The sequence below is a fragment of the Thunnus maccoyii genome, chromosome 15 (genome assembly GCF_910596095.1).
Source record: "Thunnus maccoyii chromosome 15, fThuMac1.1, whole genome shotgun sequence".
Taxonomy (NCBI): Eukaryota; Metazoa; Chordata; class Actinopteri; order Scombriformes; family Scombridae; genus Thunnus; species Thunnus maccoyii.
Genome location: NC_056547.1, coordinates 14,517,035 through 14,535,566, shown reverse-complemented (window position 1 = coordinate 14,535,566; position 18,532 = coordinate 14,517,035). Strand labels below are relative to the sequence as shown.

The following is an 18,532-nucleotide window of genomic DNA, read 5'->3' as shown; positions in this document are numbered from 1 at the left end:
CCATGACTATGAAATACAAACCCTGTTTCTCCAACATCATCAATCAAAATATACTCATCCTGTGCCAGTGTTGAAATTGGTTTGCTCTTTCACTCGGCTCAGATTTGGACTATTCTGCTGTGTTGGTTCTTAGTTTTTACAAATATCATCACACAGTAATGCACGAGAGATCTGAAAAGTGATGCATTTTCTCGCTGCTCTGCTCAAAGCATTAGCATTTGTCTGAGAGATTTAAAAGGAGATGTGTGTAAGAGACAAGGAGAGTTTAAGTGTGTGCTTATGAGTGTGTGTGTGTGTGTGTGTGTGTGGGTGGGGTATGTGCGTGTAAACAGTATGTGTGTGTGCAAATGCATGGTGTTATGCTTGCAGAGTACTAATCAATGCTGCTGGTAGAGAGGATGCTGGGATAGCAGCACCATCCCGAATAGGAAATTGAGCGGTGACCTTGAACACAAACACACACTCCCTTCTTCTCACACAACAAACACACATATCAGATTATTTCAAATATGTATCTAAAGATACAGAGAAACACAATTTTATGAATACACACAAACAGAGAGCCAGGTTAGCCTGGTTCCAGACCTCTGAATCAGCATCCATTTGTCTAGAGGTTCAAAAGGGTTTTATGTTGCTGTTATTACAGTAATGACTGTTACCTGTTTGGAGAAACATCTTTGCAGGTCAGAGCCTTTATGAATTGGATTTAAATTGGTGAAATTCCCAAGCTGAGGCATAGCAGGCAGCTCAGTGCATTTTACAGAAAAAGCTGTGGTAAACAATTTCATTACTGCTCTAAATCATTGCTCATGATATATAAAACCATGTAATCTTACTCTTGTATGAGAGAGGTGAGTTTATTTTAACCAAAGAACTCAAATGATTGAGGGGATAATGATCACAGAGTCAGAGAGTCTTTTACTTAAAGCTTTGTTTAATCATATAACTGCTATACAATGTTAAGACAGTATCACCATGGCAGCACTGCTGTTTTTCGACTACACAAATTGAAAGTGGAGAATAGAGAAAAAAGCAGTTGGGGCACTTTAGACGTGAAGGACTAGTATATAGCTGTGTATGGCTAGCCTACAAACATATACCACAAAGGTATCAGCCCACATGGGAGCTGTTTATAAGGATGAGTATCTGATCAGTTGGTGCTATTTATAAGTTTTTAATGGCACCTATGGATGGGATGTTGCAGCACTTTAATAAAATTTGAGCCACATTCTTGTACTTTGTAGGCTATAAAATAGGTAGCAGTACCATACAATAATAAATTGTATAAATGGCTTGATGCTGTTTCTTGACTCACATTTTTTATATACATTAAATTAGATAAACAGCAGATTGTTAAATTTGGCTTTAAATTCTACAGCACTCAATTTCTTGCCAGCATTGTTCCATCTGAATTAGTGGCTATCACCATCACGATATAATGACACTTCAAACACATTGAAAAAGTCTTTTTTGTTGTTGTTTTTTTCTGTTTCCCAAAAACTGCTGCAAATCACATCAACCAGTCATTTTAGAGTCAGGAAGGACTCCAGAGAATCCATTACTAGCCACATTCATAGGCCAAATGACTCTCATGGAAAGCTTGTAAACAGGTTCATGATTCAGACTATTTTCCTCTGGATGGGTTATACCAGTGACCTTCACACTTTTTTCTCTGGGGGCACCACTTTCTAAATCCAATTTCTGGTAGCCCAAAGCATAATTTAGGTCTACCAGGCTATTGTCTGGGCATGTCTAAGCAAATCTATCCCAATATTAACCTACATCTTTGATAGCCTTTGAAACAAATTACTGGAATCTTTTGGGACCATGCCTTTTTATTTGTAGGAGAGGAGAGGAGAGGAGAGGAGAGTAAAATGTGAGGACAGCCAGAGAGGTGTCATGGTGTTTTAGGTAGGGAGTGTCAGGTCACGCAGAAGAAGACAAGAGAGGCAGAGAGACAGGAGACAAGAGAGGAATGGGTTGAAAAGAGGAGCAGAAAGGGCAATTGGGGTGACAAGAGGAGCCAGGAGAGAAGTGGAGATGAGAGGTAAGAAGGTGAGGTAAGGAGGAGACGAATGCAGAGCTGCAGAATTAAGGACAAGAGGGGGAAGATGAGAGTTGACAGGAGAAGAGAGGTGGAAAGAAGAATAAGAGGAATGGAGGGGGAGACACAGGAAGAGAAAGCCATCAGGGGGACTCATGGGGGAAGAAAGAGGTTGTAGAGCGAAAGAGACAGAGAAGGACAGACTGAGACAGACAAGCACAAAGAAAATTTATCTGACAGTTGCTACCTGTACACATATCTAAATGTGATCATGACAACACTGCAATTAGACTAAAGCCATGTCAACAATTTTGCGTTAATCCAGCGTTTCTTTAAGGTCCTATATTTTTCAGGTCATCCAGAGAGTGTTCACTATAGGCATGAAATGTAGAGAACTGTGAAATTAGTCACATTATGGAGAGTTGTTTGGGAATGTAAACACCATATGCTGACTAAGCCTGTCCATCTGAGTTGTCACAAGCTGTGCAGCTTGCCCAGTATATAAAAGTGTTAATTTTTACAGCTACTGTATTTTTCATTGCTGGCATTAAAACTTCAAATCTGGACAAACTACCAAATTGTTACATAGGAGCAACTGAAAAAGGCAGCCAAGGAGATAAGCAGTTTTTGAATTTACTTGTTACCTATAGGGGAAAAGGTACATGACCATTAATTCAATCAACACACAGTATGCAAGATTGCATTAAGATGGATATATTAAGATAAATCTTCTTTCTGCTATGCATGTAAACAGCTTAATCAAATTACTCTTTGAATCAAAGTAAGGTTTATAATTAGATTAGTGTATGATAATTAGATTATAGTGTTTATGCAAACAAAGTCACGTTAGACACATTTACTCAGGATAAAAAACCCAAAATAGGTCACTTCCACTCTAAGGCTGTAAGGCATCTGCAACTTTTGCACTTATTATACTGAGCACCATGACAGAGATACATCTTGATTATCTTACATGTTTTTGATCTTTGCCATTTTTGTATTTGTTTTAACTGTCATCCAAACTATTGCCCATGGCTAACAGAGATTCTAAAACACATTTCTCAGGGTCAGAGATATGACTAATGTTCTCTTCCTTACTATAATGTTTTGTTGAAGGTTTCTTAGGCTGAAATATAAAATATGCACTGAATGGAGTCTGCAGAGTCTGCTTTACTTTTGTCCGTTGCTCCAGTACATTAGTAGGAAGCATAGCTGTGTCGGCCTTGTCCAAGAGCTGTGAAATATTGTTCTATGAAATACTGTTTTCATGTAGACCACAATGTCAGATATGAATTACAGTGAATACATGTCATTACCACAGGAGCAGTGTTTTGCAGGTAAAATTTGTTATTTACCATTCCCACAGCAAATAACCTTTCCAGGTGATGCTAAGCCAAACCCGAGAGACCAAGCCAGAGGTTGAGCACCACTGGAGCACGATATGTAGTTAGGCCAGGCCACAACAAATGATTTCTACCACCATTAATTATCATCTATCATCATTCTCTGTACTAAACCCAGTCTGAGTGTATGTGTGTGTCTATGTTTGGTTTTATGTATTACTGGATTTGTCCTTGTGTGTGTATGTGCTTGGAAAGTGAACTGTATTGGACAGTCAGCCACTGGTAGTGACAGCTGGGGTGCTAAAATTATAATATAATATAATGTAATGATAATAACATCAGCTCCCTCTTCTTGTCTCCATCCCCCTTCTCTCCCATTCTCTGTCTCTGCTCTGATTACTGCGCTGTCCCGCAGGCTACACACACACACACGCACACACACACATACACATACACACACAGAGGAAAGAGAGTTTCAGAAGAGACAGGGAGCCTCCCAGAATTGCAATGGCTTCTGGGAGGAGGCAAAGCTAAAAGAAAGGCGTGAACACAGAGAGTGACAGAGGGTAAACCCTGGAGAGAAAGCAATAGAAATGTGAGAGAGGAGGAAGACATGAGGAGAAAGAGAGGAGCAGAAAACACGAGGAGGGAAAGTGGTGAGACAAGAAAGAGAGAGAGGGTTAGGGAGATAGAAAAGTAATAGTTTTAAACTCTATTAAGTTCCTCTTTGCATTCAAAGGAACATAATTGTGGTAAAAAAAAACTGCATATTCAATTTCACCTGACATCATATCGTCACATTTTATTGATCTTGGGCTAAGGCCTTGCATTGGATCTACTCAGACAGATCAACAAGTAGACAGACATCAGTATGGTAACAACTCAAAGTATCATTTTGAAACTGGTTTGTAGCACTACTGTGTAACAAACAAAGACTGGTAAATTTCTTAGATGTACTACAATACATTATGTATTGGCAATGTGTTTTCCACCACATCAAGAAGCAGAAGAAGCTAGCTAGATTTGCAACCTGCTTGCTCTGCCGTCACATGCATAAATTACCCAACAGATGGTATAAAATGTTTTAACGGGGCATTTCCCTCGATAATAAACAAAATTCAGCTGTTTCTGCTTGGAAAACTATATTGTTTAGTCTAGGTTTTATTTATTTAGCAGTAAATTTGTTGTCAACTCTTTAAAGTGGCTCCATCAGAGCTTAATTTAGCATTATCTCTTGCATGATAAACACACCACTGTATGCTCACTATAGATTTTTATAGGGCTTCTCAGTCAGCTTGTTCAGAATAGCACTGCGAGTAGTGGAAATCACAGTACATGATTAAAAGAACAGGGTTTCCCAAAATTGAACCCATCACTTTGGGCTCTCAACATGATTTCAAGCAGTACTAAGATATTACATTTAAGTATGCGGACATGCAATCATTATACAAAATGTTGAATTTCTCATTCTGAAACCATGGACACTGAAGGATAGGTTCGCAATTTTTTCAAATCTGTCTTAAAACCATAGTAACAAATAAACACTGACACATTTTTCTTGCCATTATCATTTCTCTTGTCCATACTGGCCATTCAGAGATCCCTTCATAATGCACTTTGTAAGTGATGGGGGACAAAATCCACAGTCCTCCAAAATGTATTTACAAGTTTATTTAAAGCTTAATATGAGGCTTCAGTCGTCCAAATTAGTCAAATCAAGTCAAATTCAAAATTACTGTCCTTTTAGTGCCAGATTCCCTCTTTTTGTTACTAAAAGGCTGAAAAGAAAAACATTGTCAAGACACAAAGAGGGATTTTTTTTTAACTAAAAAGACTGTAACTGTGGAAGATATTACTGGATTGTACTAATTCGGACAGCTACAGATAAATTTTTAAATGCATTATTCGTCAAAATGTAATCAATATGAACAGGAGGAATGATTACAGCAAGCAAAACTTGTTTCAATGTTCATATGGACACCTGTCAATTGTTTTAAGACAGACTTGAAAAATTGTGAACCTCTCCTTTAATATACAGCTAAAACAGTCTCCGCTCTTCTGTCAAGGCTTTTCACAAGATTTTGTGGTATGGCTGCAGGCTCCCATTTAGCCACAGGCACAACAGTGAACTCAGGCACTGTTGTTGGGTGATAGGACGTAGCTTGCAGTCAGACCAATATTGATGTTGGATGGGGTTGAGTTTAGAGTATTGTGCAGGCCAGGCATGTTCTTCCCCACCAAACTTGAAAAACCCAGCATAGACCAAAGGGCCTTCCCCTTTAACACAACACTGGAAGCAAATTATTGTCTATAATTATATGCTGTAGCATTAATAATTCTCTTATTCGGAGCAAACTATGAAAACCAGCCCCAGAAGTATACGCAATTAAGGATTTTGAGATAAAGGGTAATGCATAAATTTTAAATGATCAGTGTCAGAATGTTCTTTTCTCCATTTTATCCACACCCACCCACTCATGTTTTATTTCAGCCCTCAGTTGTTGGTGTGAACACGTTGGTTTAAAAACACCTTGCTGCTTTATGAAGAGGCGAGCAAGGAGGAGGAGAGAAATTTAGATGAGATAAAGGGAGGGGAGGGAGAGACAGAGCAGGGTCCTGTTGTGAACACTGATTACTCTCTGCCCACTTGAGATTGATGGATAGTGACACAGCAGGCACACTCACACAAGCACACTAACACCTACACACACACACACACACACACATGAAAAACACATACAAACACATTATACACAATGCATATAAACACTCACGTGCACACACACACACACACACACACACACAAAACTTGTCTGTCTCTATAAACTGATTGATGATGGTTCCACCAAGACTACATTCAGCACAACGCTCATGCAGTGTGAGTGTGTGTGTGTGTGTGTGCATTTCTTGGTGTTCATACAAGTATGTGAATGAGCATCTTCTCTCTCTTTCTTTCTCTCACTCTTTTTGTGTGTGTGTGTGTGTGTGTGTGTGTTTGCGGGTGTATGTGTGTGGCAGTTCCCACCTGTCTTAATTAGAGGAGGCTATTAAGACAGATTGCCTGATTAAGTAGCATTCCCCTACTGTCTAATGAATAGCCACACACATGCACACACAGGCAGACACACACATATCTGCACAAGTTAGTAGAGTAGCTCTCTAATCCACATGATCACTGATGTAAGGTTTCTACGTATGTGTAGAGATCCATTCAATAGACAGCAGGTAGACACTCTTAACCTCTTCACATGGACAGTCGCAGGAGCAAAATATCAAGTTGCCAGTGTCACACATCCATCTCTCCGGCCCATGCTGTGAAAGATGTCAGTATGAGATTAAACACTTCCAGCAAAACATCCATAGTGAACAATGCAACTGCTCACATAAGTGTTGGACTGCACATAAACATTAGACCTTGACGACTACAATTGCATTTTTCACCAGAGAGTAGTTGATATATATCTTACGACTGAATGTTCTATTCATTTGAAAGACGTGTTTATCAGGAGCTCTGGGTCAAGGCAACAGCATAAGGCTCTGAAAGTTGATAAAGCTTCTTTTATAACATCAGGTAATTCAACTAAACCGTGATTGCCAAGTAATTTGAAGTAATTAAATGTGTGAGAGGTGCTATCACAATCTGCAGATTGCACTTTGTCTGTCATTATAGTATAGAACAAGATGGGTGTAAGGAAAGTTGACTGAACCATTGCGAATGAGCTAAGATACATGAATAAGTCGCATAGTGTCAAAATTTGATCTAAATCAAGTTGAATTACTATCCCTGTAAATGCAAATAATACTGTATTTGAAACATTCAATGAACAATGGAGGAAATATTTGAAACTTAACAGAAGTCAATTTTGGAAAAACACTTTGCTGCTGATTTTTGTATTATTTTTGTATTCTCTAAACTTGTATAATCAGTGTAAACTGCTACAACTCCCAAAACGAAGGTCTTCATTTTATTATATGTTTCCTGTCATGTGTTCAACATAGCAGAAAATTACCTTTTTTCATTTGAATCTTGTTCACATTGTTTTTTTCATAAATTAACCGCACTAAAATCTGCTCTCTAATAATACTGCTTTTGTGTTTTGTGATTACGTTCTGCTTAAATGCTTAGAATTAATAATTAACAAGTTAAGAAACAAACCAGTGTACCTCTGTCAGCCTCTGTGTGTCTTCCTCCCTCCCCCCCTCCCTCTCTCCATGTCTCACCATACCTCCATCGATCTTTGCCTCCTTCCGCCCTCTTTCTACCTCATGCTTCTTTATTTCCTTCCTCTCCCTCTCTCTCTCTCATTCCCATACTGTCGGTGGAATAGCTGGTTTGTATTTCCGTTGAGGAAGAGAGGATGGATGGGAGGATGGTAGACAGAGAGATGGAGAGAGGGAGAGATGCTCTCTTGGTCTAGTGTATTTAATCAATTATGTTCTCTTGCTCCCTCTGGCAACTCTCTACTTGATATTCTCTCTCAGACACACATACACACACATAAATGATCACACACTCACTCTCCATCTCAGTATTTACTTTTTCCATTTTACCTTGCTGTAGTTGAACATAAAACACAGGAAGCTTTCATTAGTTTTAGTATGTTTATCTGATAAACATGTTTTTTGGGAGTATGATTTTTAGAGAACAAAAGTTGTGATTTCACCTCTGTGCACATTTCTGGGAACAGCCATTGTTGGTGGTTGATTTCCTTATTTATGAAAAGTCACATTTTATTGATGAATATTAAAATATGTTGCATTCATTCTGTCAATAAGATGGAGTGCAAAGCAGTTTAGTACACCTATAATAACCCTTGTTTAATTTTTTTTCATATTTAATTACATTTCTTGAGGAATATGTCTGCTATTTCTTGCAGATACAATGTCCCATGAGCTTTGTTTGGACACCCTCTCACACCATGGTATTAAAAAAAATCATTGGAGACCATCTGAAAATGATCTATGAAGAAAATCTATAATACCTCAGAGCTCCTCTGAAGTGCTTTCATAGCAGATATCTTGGGAGAACACTTAACGCAGTCGTAAGCCATCAGCATAGGTTAATGATTTAATAATGCAATACCAATAGTCCACTCAGGGAAAATCAACTAACTTCTCAGTAGCTCAGAAGCTGATTTTTCTTTTTCTTTTTTTGGAAGTGTTAGGTTTTCTGCTTGAAGCTTCATTTGAAGCTTTAATTATCCATGTAAATAGTTGCTAAGCGCGCATTATCTTTTTCCAGTTTCATTGTCCTTCAACCTCATGTGCATTCATGCCTGAGACCATTCACTGTGCTGCATCACAACAGTACTTGTTGACACAAGCTCCTATGGGGATCCAGATTGGTGACCTTTTTAGTCGCCAGCTTGTTTCCCTGACCTTCCAGCTACTGCTGCAAGACAGAATTTTCTAATTATACCTTCATCCTGCAGCTAGAAGTTGTTAAGTGCTTCCTGAGCACGCAGTTTAATATTTAACTTCACACACACACACACACACACACACACACACACACACACACACACACACACACACACACACACACACAAACACACGCGCGTGCTCTCTGTATAGATTTATGATTTAATTCCTGTTTTAATATTGGAACAGATTGAATATGCACACTCTCTACCCTTAATGATGCACTCTGGGTAATGATGTCATTGCAGGAAGTGAATTAAGAGCTGTAAACATGAATAATATGTGTATGAGAGATAGCACACATATGAAGAGAGACAGAGAGGAGAGCGGAGGACAGGAAAAGAGGAAGTAAAGAGGGGAAGGATGAGAGAGGGAAATAGAGAGCTTGACCTACAAACAGAGCTCCAACTATAGTATCAAGAAATTAAATCCTCAAGCTGTGTTTCTTTTCTTCTTAGCCTGTATCAAATTGTGTGTCTGACATTACCTGTCTCTGTTGCTTTGGTCTAAACTGAGGCTAGCACTCAGAATTCCCGCTTAGGAAAAGGTTAATCTATTTTGAGTCTCTTGAGAGTTGCTACTCATCTTGTTTCTGTGCCTGTCGGTGTTATTATTCATTCATTCATTCATTCATCCATTCATTCAAGTCAATCAACAAAGAGATATACTAACAGAGAAAAGGCAATACCACAGTTAGCTAAAAAAAAGCCCTAAGACTTCCCAATCAGGGTAGATAATTTGATAAATAAATTAAAATAATTAAAATGTAAAATAAAATACAGTTATGTAAAACAATTGCATGTAGAGGCTTGGAGGTTAAAGAGCAAGTTTCTAAAATGTCCAAAAGGTGTAAGTGTATTGATTTTGAGGAAGTGCTGTATTTTGTGATTATAAAATATGCATCATAATCCTTTACAGCTGGTGCATAGAAAATATACTGCACTAAAGCACTGTAACAAGACATCGATAACAACAATTTAGAAGAAATATATATTCTGTTATTTCATCTCTTATTTCATAAACTGCCTACTAGTTTATGAATATTAATGTCACATAATAATGGATTCATTCATGTTTGTCATTTGTTTTTTGGGTTCTGTTCTATTTTTCATGTATTAAATCACAAAACCTTTCAAATCATTTTTTTTCATCCAGATCTGTCGGATAAACAGATTCCCATTTGACATTTTCAATTTCAAATGTCTTGTGAGTAATCTAGGGACTCCAATGTCAGTGATTATTGTTTGGCAGCCTAGCAGTTACAATATCTGAACCCTGTGCATCTCATTTACTGTCTGGTTTCCCTCCCAGCTAATAGACTAATTCAGCATTGATTTGCCATAGTGCATTCGATTTAAATACAATTTCAATAGTGATTCTGAATTTCATCTACAAGACTGACACTCACTGAGAATATACGTATCTGTTTATTGATAGAATAAGACAAATAGAATGAAGCAATATACAGCGATATGGGAAATCGCTACTATCTATACATCTATATATCATATCTACTATATGTACAGTATATCCTTTCTTTCCAGTGTAGCTAACAAAATGGGTTCACAGAATGACTTCAATAATCCACTCCCAACAAATGAAGCATACATGATGCTATTACAGTGTTCCTTTTCCCCAGAGCATGTGATAAAAACCACTTTCTTGTGATAGGTGCATACTAAGGACATTTTTTTTTTAATTTATGTTGCTCACCGACATTCATATTTGTCTTATGGTATTATTGTGTGGGCACTGTTTGTAAATCAGGTGGCTTTTGTGTATCTGTGCCAGTGTGTATGCGTGTGCGTGTGTGTGTGTGTGTGTGTGTGTGTGTGTGTGTGTATGTGTGTGTGTGTGTGTGTGTGTGTGTGTGTGTGTGACTAATAGCAGACATCAGAGAATCCTACTGATCTAGGGCACAAGGTGACCCTCTCACTGTCTCTCTCTCTCACTCTCTCTCTCTCACACACATACACACACACATCTTCTAAAACACCCGCTCAGCATTCTTGTGCTCCACTTTATACTGCTGTTTTTAGTTGGTATGAGTGTTGGATAGTAGTGTATGTCCACTACACAGTAATGCCACTATACATGTATGTGTGCGCAGACAGTGTCTGTGTATGTATGTCGATATTAATGGGCTGTGAAGGTTAACAGTATGGGTTTGAGGAAGGAGACAGGTGAACATGAGAATGTAATCACTTCATATTTTACAGTATTTATGTGTGTGCCTACCTATGTCTCAAATGTAACAGTCAAGCTTACTAAAAAAGAACACTATGAAAATATAATAAGAGAGAAACAGCACCTGCTGATTCATACTACAAGATGAAAGCACCATGCATCAAAAGACTGATGTATAGACAGGGATTATTGCCAGCTGAGATTGTATTTGAGCTGCATACATTTGAAGTCATACAGGAACAAGGGTGTTTTATTCTCTTAAGTGTCAGCTGTAAGGCAGTCGCCTCCTCTAACACCTTGATTCCACCGAGCACTGAACAATACCGCGTTGCAGCCGGAATGCGACGCAGCCCTGCCCGCTTCACTTTGACAACCACAAGAGGCTTGCTCATCTCCTCAGCTTATTAGGGGATCTTATACTAACAACTTGATGAAAGCAAATTGTGTCCTATCTACTAGCTCTGTGTGTCATCAAAGCCTCAGTACATTAGCTTGTTTCAGTGGAAAGAAGCTAATATTGTTAAAAGTGATATGTTGCAGTCTGACAGCCCCATAGTTGTTTGAAACCTCATTGTATATGCAGTTTGTGAAGTATGGCATAGATAAATAGTAGTGGACAAAATATTAGAAGTAGTAATAATCACAATAATATGTCCAGTACAACACCAGCTACTAACATCAGCTTTAGAAACTACCACGAGAATTGAGTTTGTGATCAGAGTTGCAGGGTCGCATCCCCTAACCAGCTGGGGAAATCATGGCAAGAACCATGAATAAGAAATACATTTCTTACTTTATTATGAGATGTTGAGGGACCCCTTAGCGTGCAGCATAATCCCCAGTTACACCAGTAGGAGAGAACATAACAGAAACAGACTGGTTGTATTGGCCCTTACGCTGTATGTAATTCAGTCTGCAGGGCACAAAGGAGAAAGGTCTGCACACTGTTGGGCTCCAAATAAATAGTTGAATTCTCTTTTTCTCTTTTCAAGGCAATGTTTCGTTTGGAAAGATTTGCCTGGATTTGAGCACTCTTGGTCCCACTTCTGTAATTCAGTCTGTGCCACTACAGACTCAATAGACTTTGTCCTCACTTCATTTTAGACAGCAGCTACACCCACAAAGACACACTAAGGTGTTTTCTGAGCACTCTCTTGCTCTCTTGCACACACGCACACAAACACACACACACACACACACACACACACACACACACACAGGTGAGATGGGGAACGTAAAAGAAAACTAAAGTAAACTGAACCTTAGGTTGATATTTAGTATCTGTTATTGCAATGACACTTTTACAGCCTCTCAAACTTGTTTTACAGACTTCAGCTTTGTTCACACTTTCACAGTACGGCTATACCTTTTATGATATTTCCTCTTAATGACAAGTATTTTATTGTGCACATACTGAACATGTATGTGTGTGTGTATGGTATATACGCCTGTCTTTAGTCAGTCAGTTTAGGACCTTCAGAGAGGGGACATTTTTGCAACATTTGGTCATTCTGCTCATCCCAAGGGTCTGTCATTGGATTAGGTGAAAAACTGGTAAGGTTGAAGGGTTTTGTTAGCATGTTTGTGTGTGTTTGTCCCATTTCTTACAAATGTTCTTTCCACTCTCTATCTTTCTCTCAGGTTGTCAGGCAGTAATGTCCCCTCTCCCATCGTTAGCAACAAGAACTGGCTCCGACTGCATTTCGTGACTGATAGCAACCACCGTTACCGTGGTTTCAGCGCCCATTATCAAGGTAAGACTGGTAAGATGTAATTACATCTACAGAGATGGGCATCTTAATATGCACATGTAACACACATATACATAAAGAGCGTTCATTTATGATTTTGTTGGGCCCTATACATACATTATCTACAGATCTCTGTGTTTGTTAATGATAGTTCTTTCAAGGTTCAGCTTTTGCTTCTTTGCTTTTTTCTTTTCTTTTTGTTTTGTGTTTCTCTCTGCTGCCTTTTTTTCCCTTTTCAACTGACAGTTTTTCTCTATCATCTTGCCTCTAATTCCCTTTAATTACGCCTGTTGACTCCAATCTTCTTGTCTGTTCTCTACTACAGACCCCCCCCCCCCTCTCATCTAGTTCTCTCTTTATTTTTTCTCGGGTAACTGCTCATACACGTACAGTTAGATTTCTTTGACACAGACCCTAGCTAGTGGAAAACATTTGGAAATTCATTTGGCAACTTCCATGTCTCCCAACAGCAATAATGAGAGCTGAATGTGTGAAACAACTGCACAGGCTGGAACAGATAGGGTTTTATATTGTACACTTTCCTTGTTTTTCATACTCTCCTGTGTTTTGTTTTAGTCTCAGATTGCCTCTTGTTCTTTCACAAAATGGCTGTATACTTCACAACACTCACTATTGGCCCTTTTTTGTGAATCATTAGTGCATGGTGCATAAAGTCCATTCAACTTCACAAAATACACAGGGTACGAGGGATATGTTTGGTATTTTCATGGCCAGAGGCATGTGGGATACCTGTGGCTCAGTTGGAAACAGGATGTGATTGAAATACACTATCTATTCCACTTTAATCACTTCAATAGAAAAACCTCCAAGCTAAATATTGAGTTTGCTTTCATTGTTATAAAGTTAAGTAAACTAAAGTTATAGAAGCAGTACAGCGTGCCTTCCTCTAGGCGTCCTTGACCTGGTCTGAGTAGGCGGGCAGCAGAAGCGTAAATCATGGTCATGCTTGACACCGAAATTGCACTGTGCCACTTGATTATTACTGACACACTCCCTACTGCGCCTCGCCTCTCACTTCAGTACATCCAAGTTCACAGCAAGTCACCAAAAGACCAAGCAGACTCAGGCGAGAAAAATACAATGTGCACCCATCCAAAATGCCACCGCTCAGGTGCAGAGCCTGTGCCGTGGTCTGTCCCAACAACTGTGCCCTGCTTCAGTGTCTGGAATGTTTGTCAAAGAAAATCACACATAATACATACATATATTACTCTCTATATGTCATGTGTAAAGGAGACACAAAAAGTGCACCATACTGAAGGACGATGTGACACAATGTGAGTGTGCTTCAATAAAAAGTTTTCTTTGTTCCTCCCTTCCCTTCCCTTCCCTTCCCTTCCGTTCACACCCCACCCCACTATGGTTGCTTTCGACGGTGAATATGGTCATTTGCCCAGTTTCACTGGGCTATTGCCAGCTGTCATTGTCATTACTGTGAAACCTCTCTGAACATCTTTGAATTGACAGACAGGCCATGGTTTCCCTGCATAAGAATTAAGCAGTTAAGACACTGCCAATTGAAGTAGAAATGTGGATCATTGCCTCAGACATCTCTGGAGATTGATAAGTCACTGTAGGAATGTTGTCCTATTGCTGGAATTAAACTGTACACATTTTTTTTCTGTTCGGGCTTTTCAACCCTTACATGTATGTGGCCACTTGAAGTATTTTACAGAAGAATGAATGCAATTAGTTTTTTACTTGCTTAGTAGTTTTTTAATTGATTCCAGCTGTTTTCCTGTTTAAAAGACCTCCTGTCCCCACCTAAAAAAAGAGGTTTGATAAAGGTTCCTTTATGACTGTTGAAATTTTGTACCATATGATCTCTTGTGATACTTGAAGGACTGAGGTCAATTAGGCCACTTTAAAAGAGGTAAATCAAAACTGCAACTAATTCATTAATTGCTTCATATTGACTCTGAATAATTTTCTAATCTGTGGATATGATCATATTAGTAGGCTGGATATGACCCTGGATAGGACTTTTGCAGAATGTCCTTTATGTCTCCACCCTGAACTATCTAGTAAAGGCAAAGTGCCAAAAAAAAAAAAAAAAAAATTAAAAATGTGATTTTAGCCAATGCATTAGGGGTGAGGAAAGCATTGATTCACATAAGAATCTGGATACAATCTTCAACAGTTCTAATAATCCAAATATCGATTTTTGTGCATCAATAATGACGTTGTGTTGAAGGAACAAAAAAGGATTTTGGATGTAATTTAATGTAACTTAATAATTAGCTTTGCAAGAAGTAATTTATGATGTTACCAAAAGTGGGCAACCAAACTCCAGCAGCAACAAAAAAATCAGTCAACCAACACACACTGGACCTCTTTACAAAACCTCTGGTTGGGCAAAGGAACTGTTCGGTCCATAGTCATACATTTCAAATGACCTGCAACTGTACAATCTACTGCTGGAGAGATAGAGTTAGTAACAACTTCCCTTACACACACACCAACCTCTATCTAACAAAAGACATTCAGGCGGTGATTTTGGTTAGTAAATTACACTTTCATTTCATTATTCTCATACAGGCAGCAGACTGTAGGATGCTCCCAAATGATTGCATCAAACTTTTTAAATAAGAAAGCTGTACTCTCTGTCCATCAGACAGTGACCGTCATCGAGACCAGTGTGCGTAACTGCCATTATGTTTTCATATTGCAATTTAGTGAGCAAAAAACACAAGTGAACAGTTTGGCACAGAGTGCACTTGAGTAAGAGACTGAAACTAGTCCCCCTTTATGAATCGAGAATCGATTCTGAATTGAACTGTGATGCCAACAATCAGAATTTAATAGAATCATGAGGTTTCCAAAGATTCCCACTCGTACAAGACAGAGAGTATCAAAGACAATGTGTGAAAGGAGCTTTTAAAATTTAAAGTTCAAGTCATTATTAAACCTCATCCCTCTTTTCACATTTCCTCTTTCTCCAATACATCTCTTTCTTCCCTCTCATCCTGCTCTTTGACTGCCTTTTTATTTTTTCTTCCTCTCTCTCTCCTCATCTTTCTTTCTCCCTCTCCCCTCCTCTCCTCCGATCCTCTCCTCTTGTCCTTATCCACCGTCTCTCCCCATCTCTCCTTCTTTCAGACATTCTTCTTCATGACTGACTGACAACCTGACCCCTCCCCTTGAGATTTGCCTTTAATTGGTTTAATTGATCTTAATTGATCTTAATTAGTTTAAAAGGTTAATCAACATGTTAATGAAGGGTGTCAGTTTGATAGGTTAGCTGATTAATTAGTGGAGTTCTTATAACAAGCTTGTGATTGATTGGCTACTGTCTACTGTCAGCTGTCAGTCATTTCCATTACCTCGCTGGTTCTTAAACATTAGCAGAAAGACGAGCTGGGTGGCTGAAAAAAATAACTGCTAAGTGATTGTTGATTCAAAATCCTCACGCTTCATTAAAATGTATCATGTCATAGTACATCTCACGCTACATGAATATGCAATATGGATTGCAATAAATAATCTGAATTTATTTTTGATCTATATGTTTAATATTATTGCACTATAAGATGGAAAAAACCTGGCAACAGTGTCAGTATGAACTGAGGATAGATCAATATTCTGACTGCACCGTTGCCAATGTCACTACTGACAATGCAAGATGATTGATGGATCTCCTATTGATTTCATCCCCAGTGGAACCACCTGCAAACCACTGGGAAGGAAAGGAAACTTACAAATGAATTACATTTAAGTGTTCATTAAATGTTTTTTCACCTGAGAAGAATATATTAGGTTGTACTTTATTCTTCTTGTTTCCACTATACTTTTGTTGTTTTCCTTTCTGCTGCATTTATTATGTTCTACCCTCTTCAAATTTACTATTTAATTACCATTCTTCATCAACTCCACTTTATTATAAACAGTTCCACATGGTGATATTCCCCCCCTTTTTTTACTTTGTCTATTCCACCCTGCAAACCATATGTTGTTCTGGTCTGCTAAATTCTACTTGTCTCCAGCAGAATAAATTATAATGGCAAAGCCTTCAGGCAGGGTTAGTTTAGTCGCAAAAACTGTATGAAAACAATTCCAAATATGTCTCTGAGAGACTAAATGAACAAATCTGCATTGGCAGGGTTAGTTTAGTTTATAAGACACTGCTATGAGACCTCAGAGGGAGACGTTTGGCTCTAGGTGCTGCCAGCTAGCTGGACAGACTGGCTTTGTGTGTGTGTGTGTGTGTGTGTGTGTGTGTGTGTGTGTTATACATTAGGTCATCCCCACTCAGTTCATAAAACCTCCTCCTTCTACTGCTGTCCAAATTATGGAGCTCTGAATTAATAGTAATCTCCCATTGATTAATAGCCAAGTTTGCACAAACTTGGGGAGATGAGAGAGGCTGTAAAAAACAAAGAATATTACAAAGGAACAACAGCAGAGAAACAGAGAGGAAAGGAGGTAAAACAGTGAGGAGATTCAGAGAAGACATTTAAAAAAGAAAAAAAAGAGACAGACACCAACAAAGAAACAGGTGACACATGGCAACCAAGCCCCCAGGAAGGGTGCCAGGCTGTGACTGAAGCCAATTTGACACAAGGCCTTTCTCAATACCAAATATGCCAAGTTCAGACTTGTGTACTTGCTAGTTCGGACTTGCCAAGTTCGATTCGTGAGTACAAACTTGTGAGGATTGGAGGATACAGTACGATCATTCTGTCTGCTGACAGCAGCAGCTCAGCTTCAACACAACTACCCGACTGTACTGTGACAAAATTATTTCAACTCAAAGCTCCACTAACACTTTTTTTCTCACAAAAAAAATTACCTCATTGACAGAGAGATGCAGTGAATTATGCTATTCAGTCTAGAATGTAGCTATTATAAAAATCTTAACTGTTATGTGGCTTAATAAAATAAAACGAAATGCAATATAGACTGATAAGTTCATTTTAATACATTTATATTTATTGAACTGGGGTGATATCTGTACGTATAGACCCCCAGAAGCAGCGCCGTTTTTCTGTCCATTAAAAACATGAAGCTTCACTTTACATTCAGACAAACTAATGTGACAGCTACAATTGTCAGATTTCATCTGTGAGACCAACATTTATCTTCCAAAAGGAATTATATCATATATCAAAATGCTGCAGAGACAGTAGAGCCAGCGGTAAATTACCAAAGAGCTGCACAGATCAGTTCATCAGATCATGTTCTCCCCAGGATGAAGACAGAGAGAGAGGGAGAGTGTGTGTGTGTGTGTGTGTGTGTGTGTGTGTGTGTGTGTGTGTGTGTGTGTGTGTGTGTGTGTGTGCACACGCATATGTGTGTGTGTAGCTGGATGCATTGCATAGCTGTGTTCTTGGGCACAGGAAAAGCCTGTTCATGTATGAGTATGTTTAGTATCGCAAAGCCTGCAGCTTCACCGCATGGCTAAATAAAATTTATTAAGATAATTGTGTGTTTGAATGCTTAATTGATGTTATAAAATGATTCATAATGGTTTTAAAACATGCCATCGGCTAAATGTTTATAGACCTAAATTAAAGGAATTAACTCTTTCAATTCAGATATCTCTCTCTAAGGCATAGTTTTCTTGTTAAAGAGTAAATTCACTTCTATTTATATAATTTACATTTTATTCCTCCAATCTCAGGCAGCCCTATTAATATTTAAAGAAATGGCCAAATATTTAGAAAGCCTAGAAAATTTAAATGAGTGTTTATATCATGTCTTAAATTTTACAAAAGGTGAGCAGAGTCAATCAGAGTAGATTACACACTTTTTTGTCTTGTTAATTA

At 38.5% G+C, this 18,532-nt stretch overlaps 1 protein-coding gene across 1 annotated transcript in view; it reads left to right on the top strand.

Annotated features, from left to right (window-relative positions):
* csmd3b (CUB and Sushi multiple domains 3b) overlaps nucleotides 1-18,532 on the top strand; it is a 386,683-nt gene that overhangs the window by 206,226 nt on the left and 161,925 nt on the right. The window contains exon 7 of the mRNA XM_042434723.1: nucleotides 12,637-12,749. Coding sequence (XP_042290657.1) covers nucleotides 12,637-12,749 — 113 coding nt within the window. The remainder of the gene's footprint in view (nucleotides 1-12,636; nucleotides 12,750-18,532) is intronic.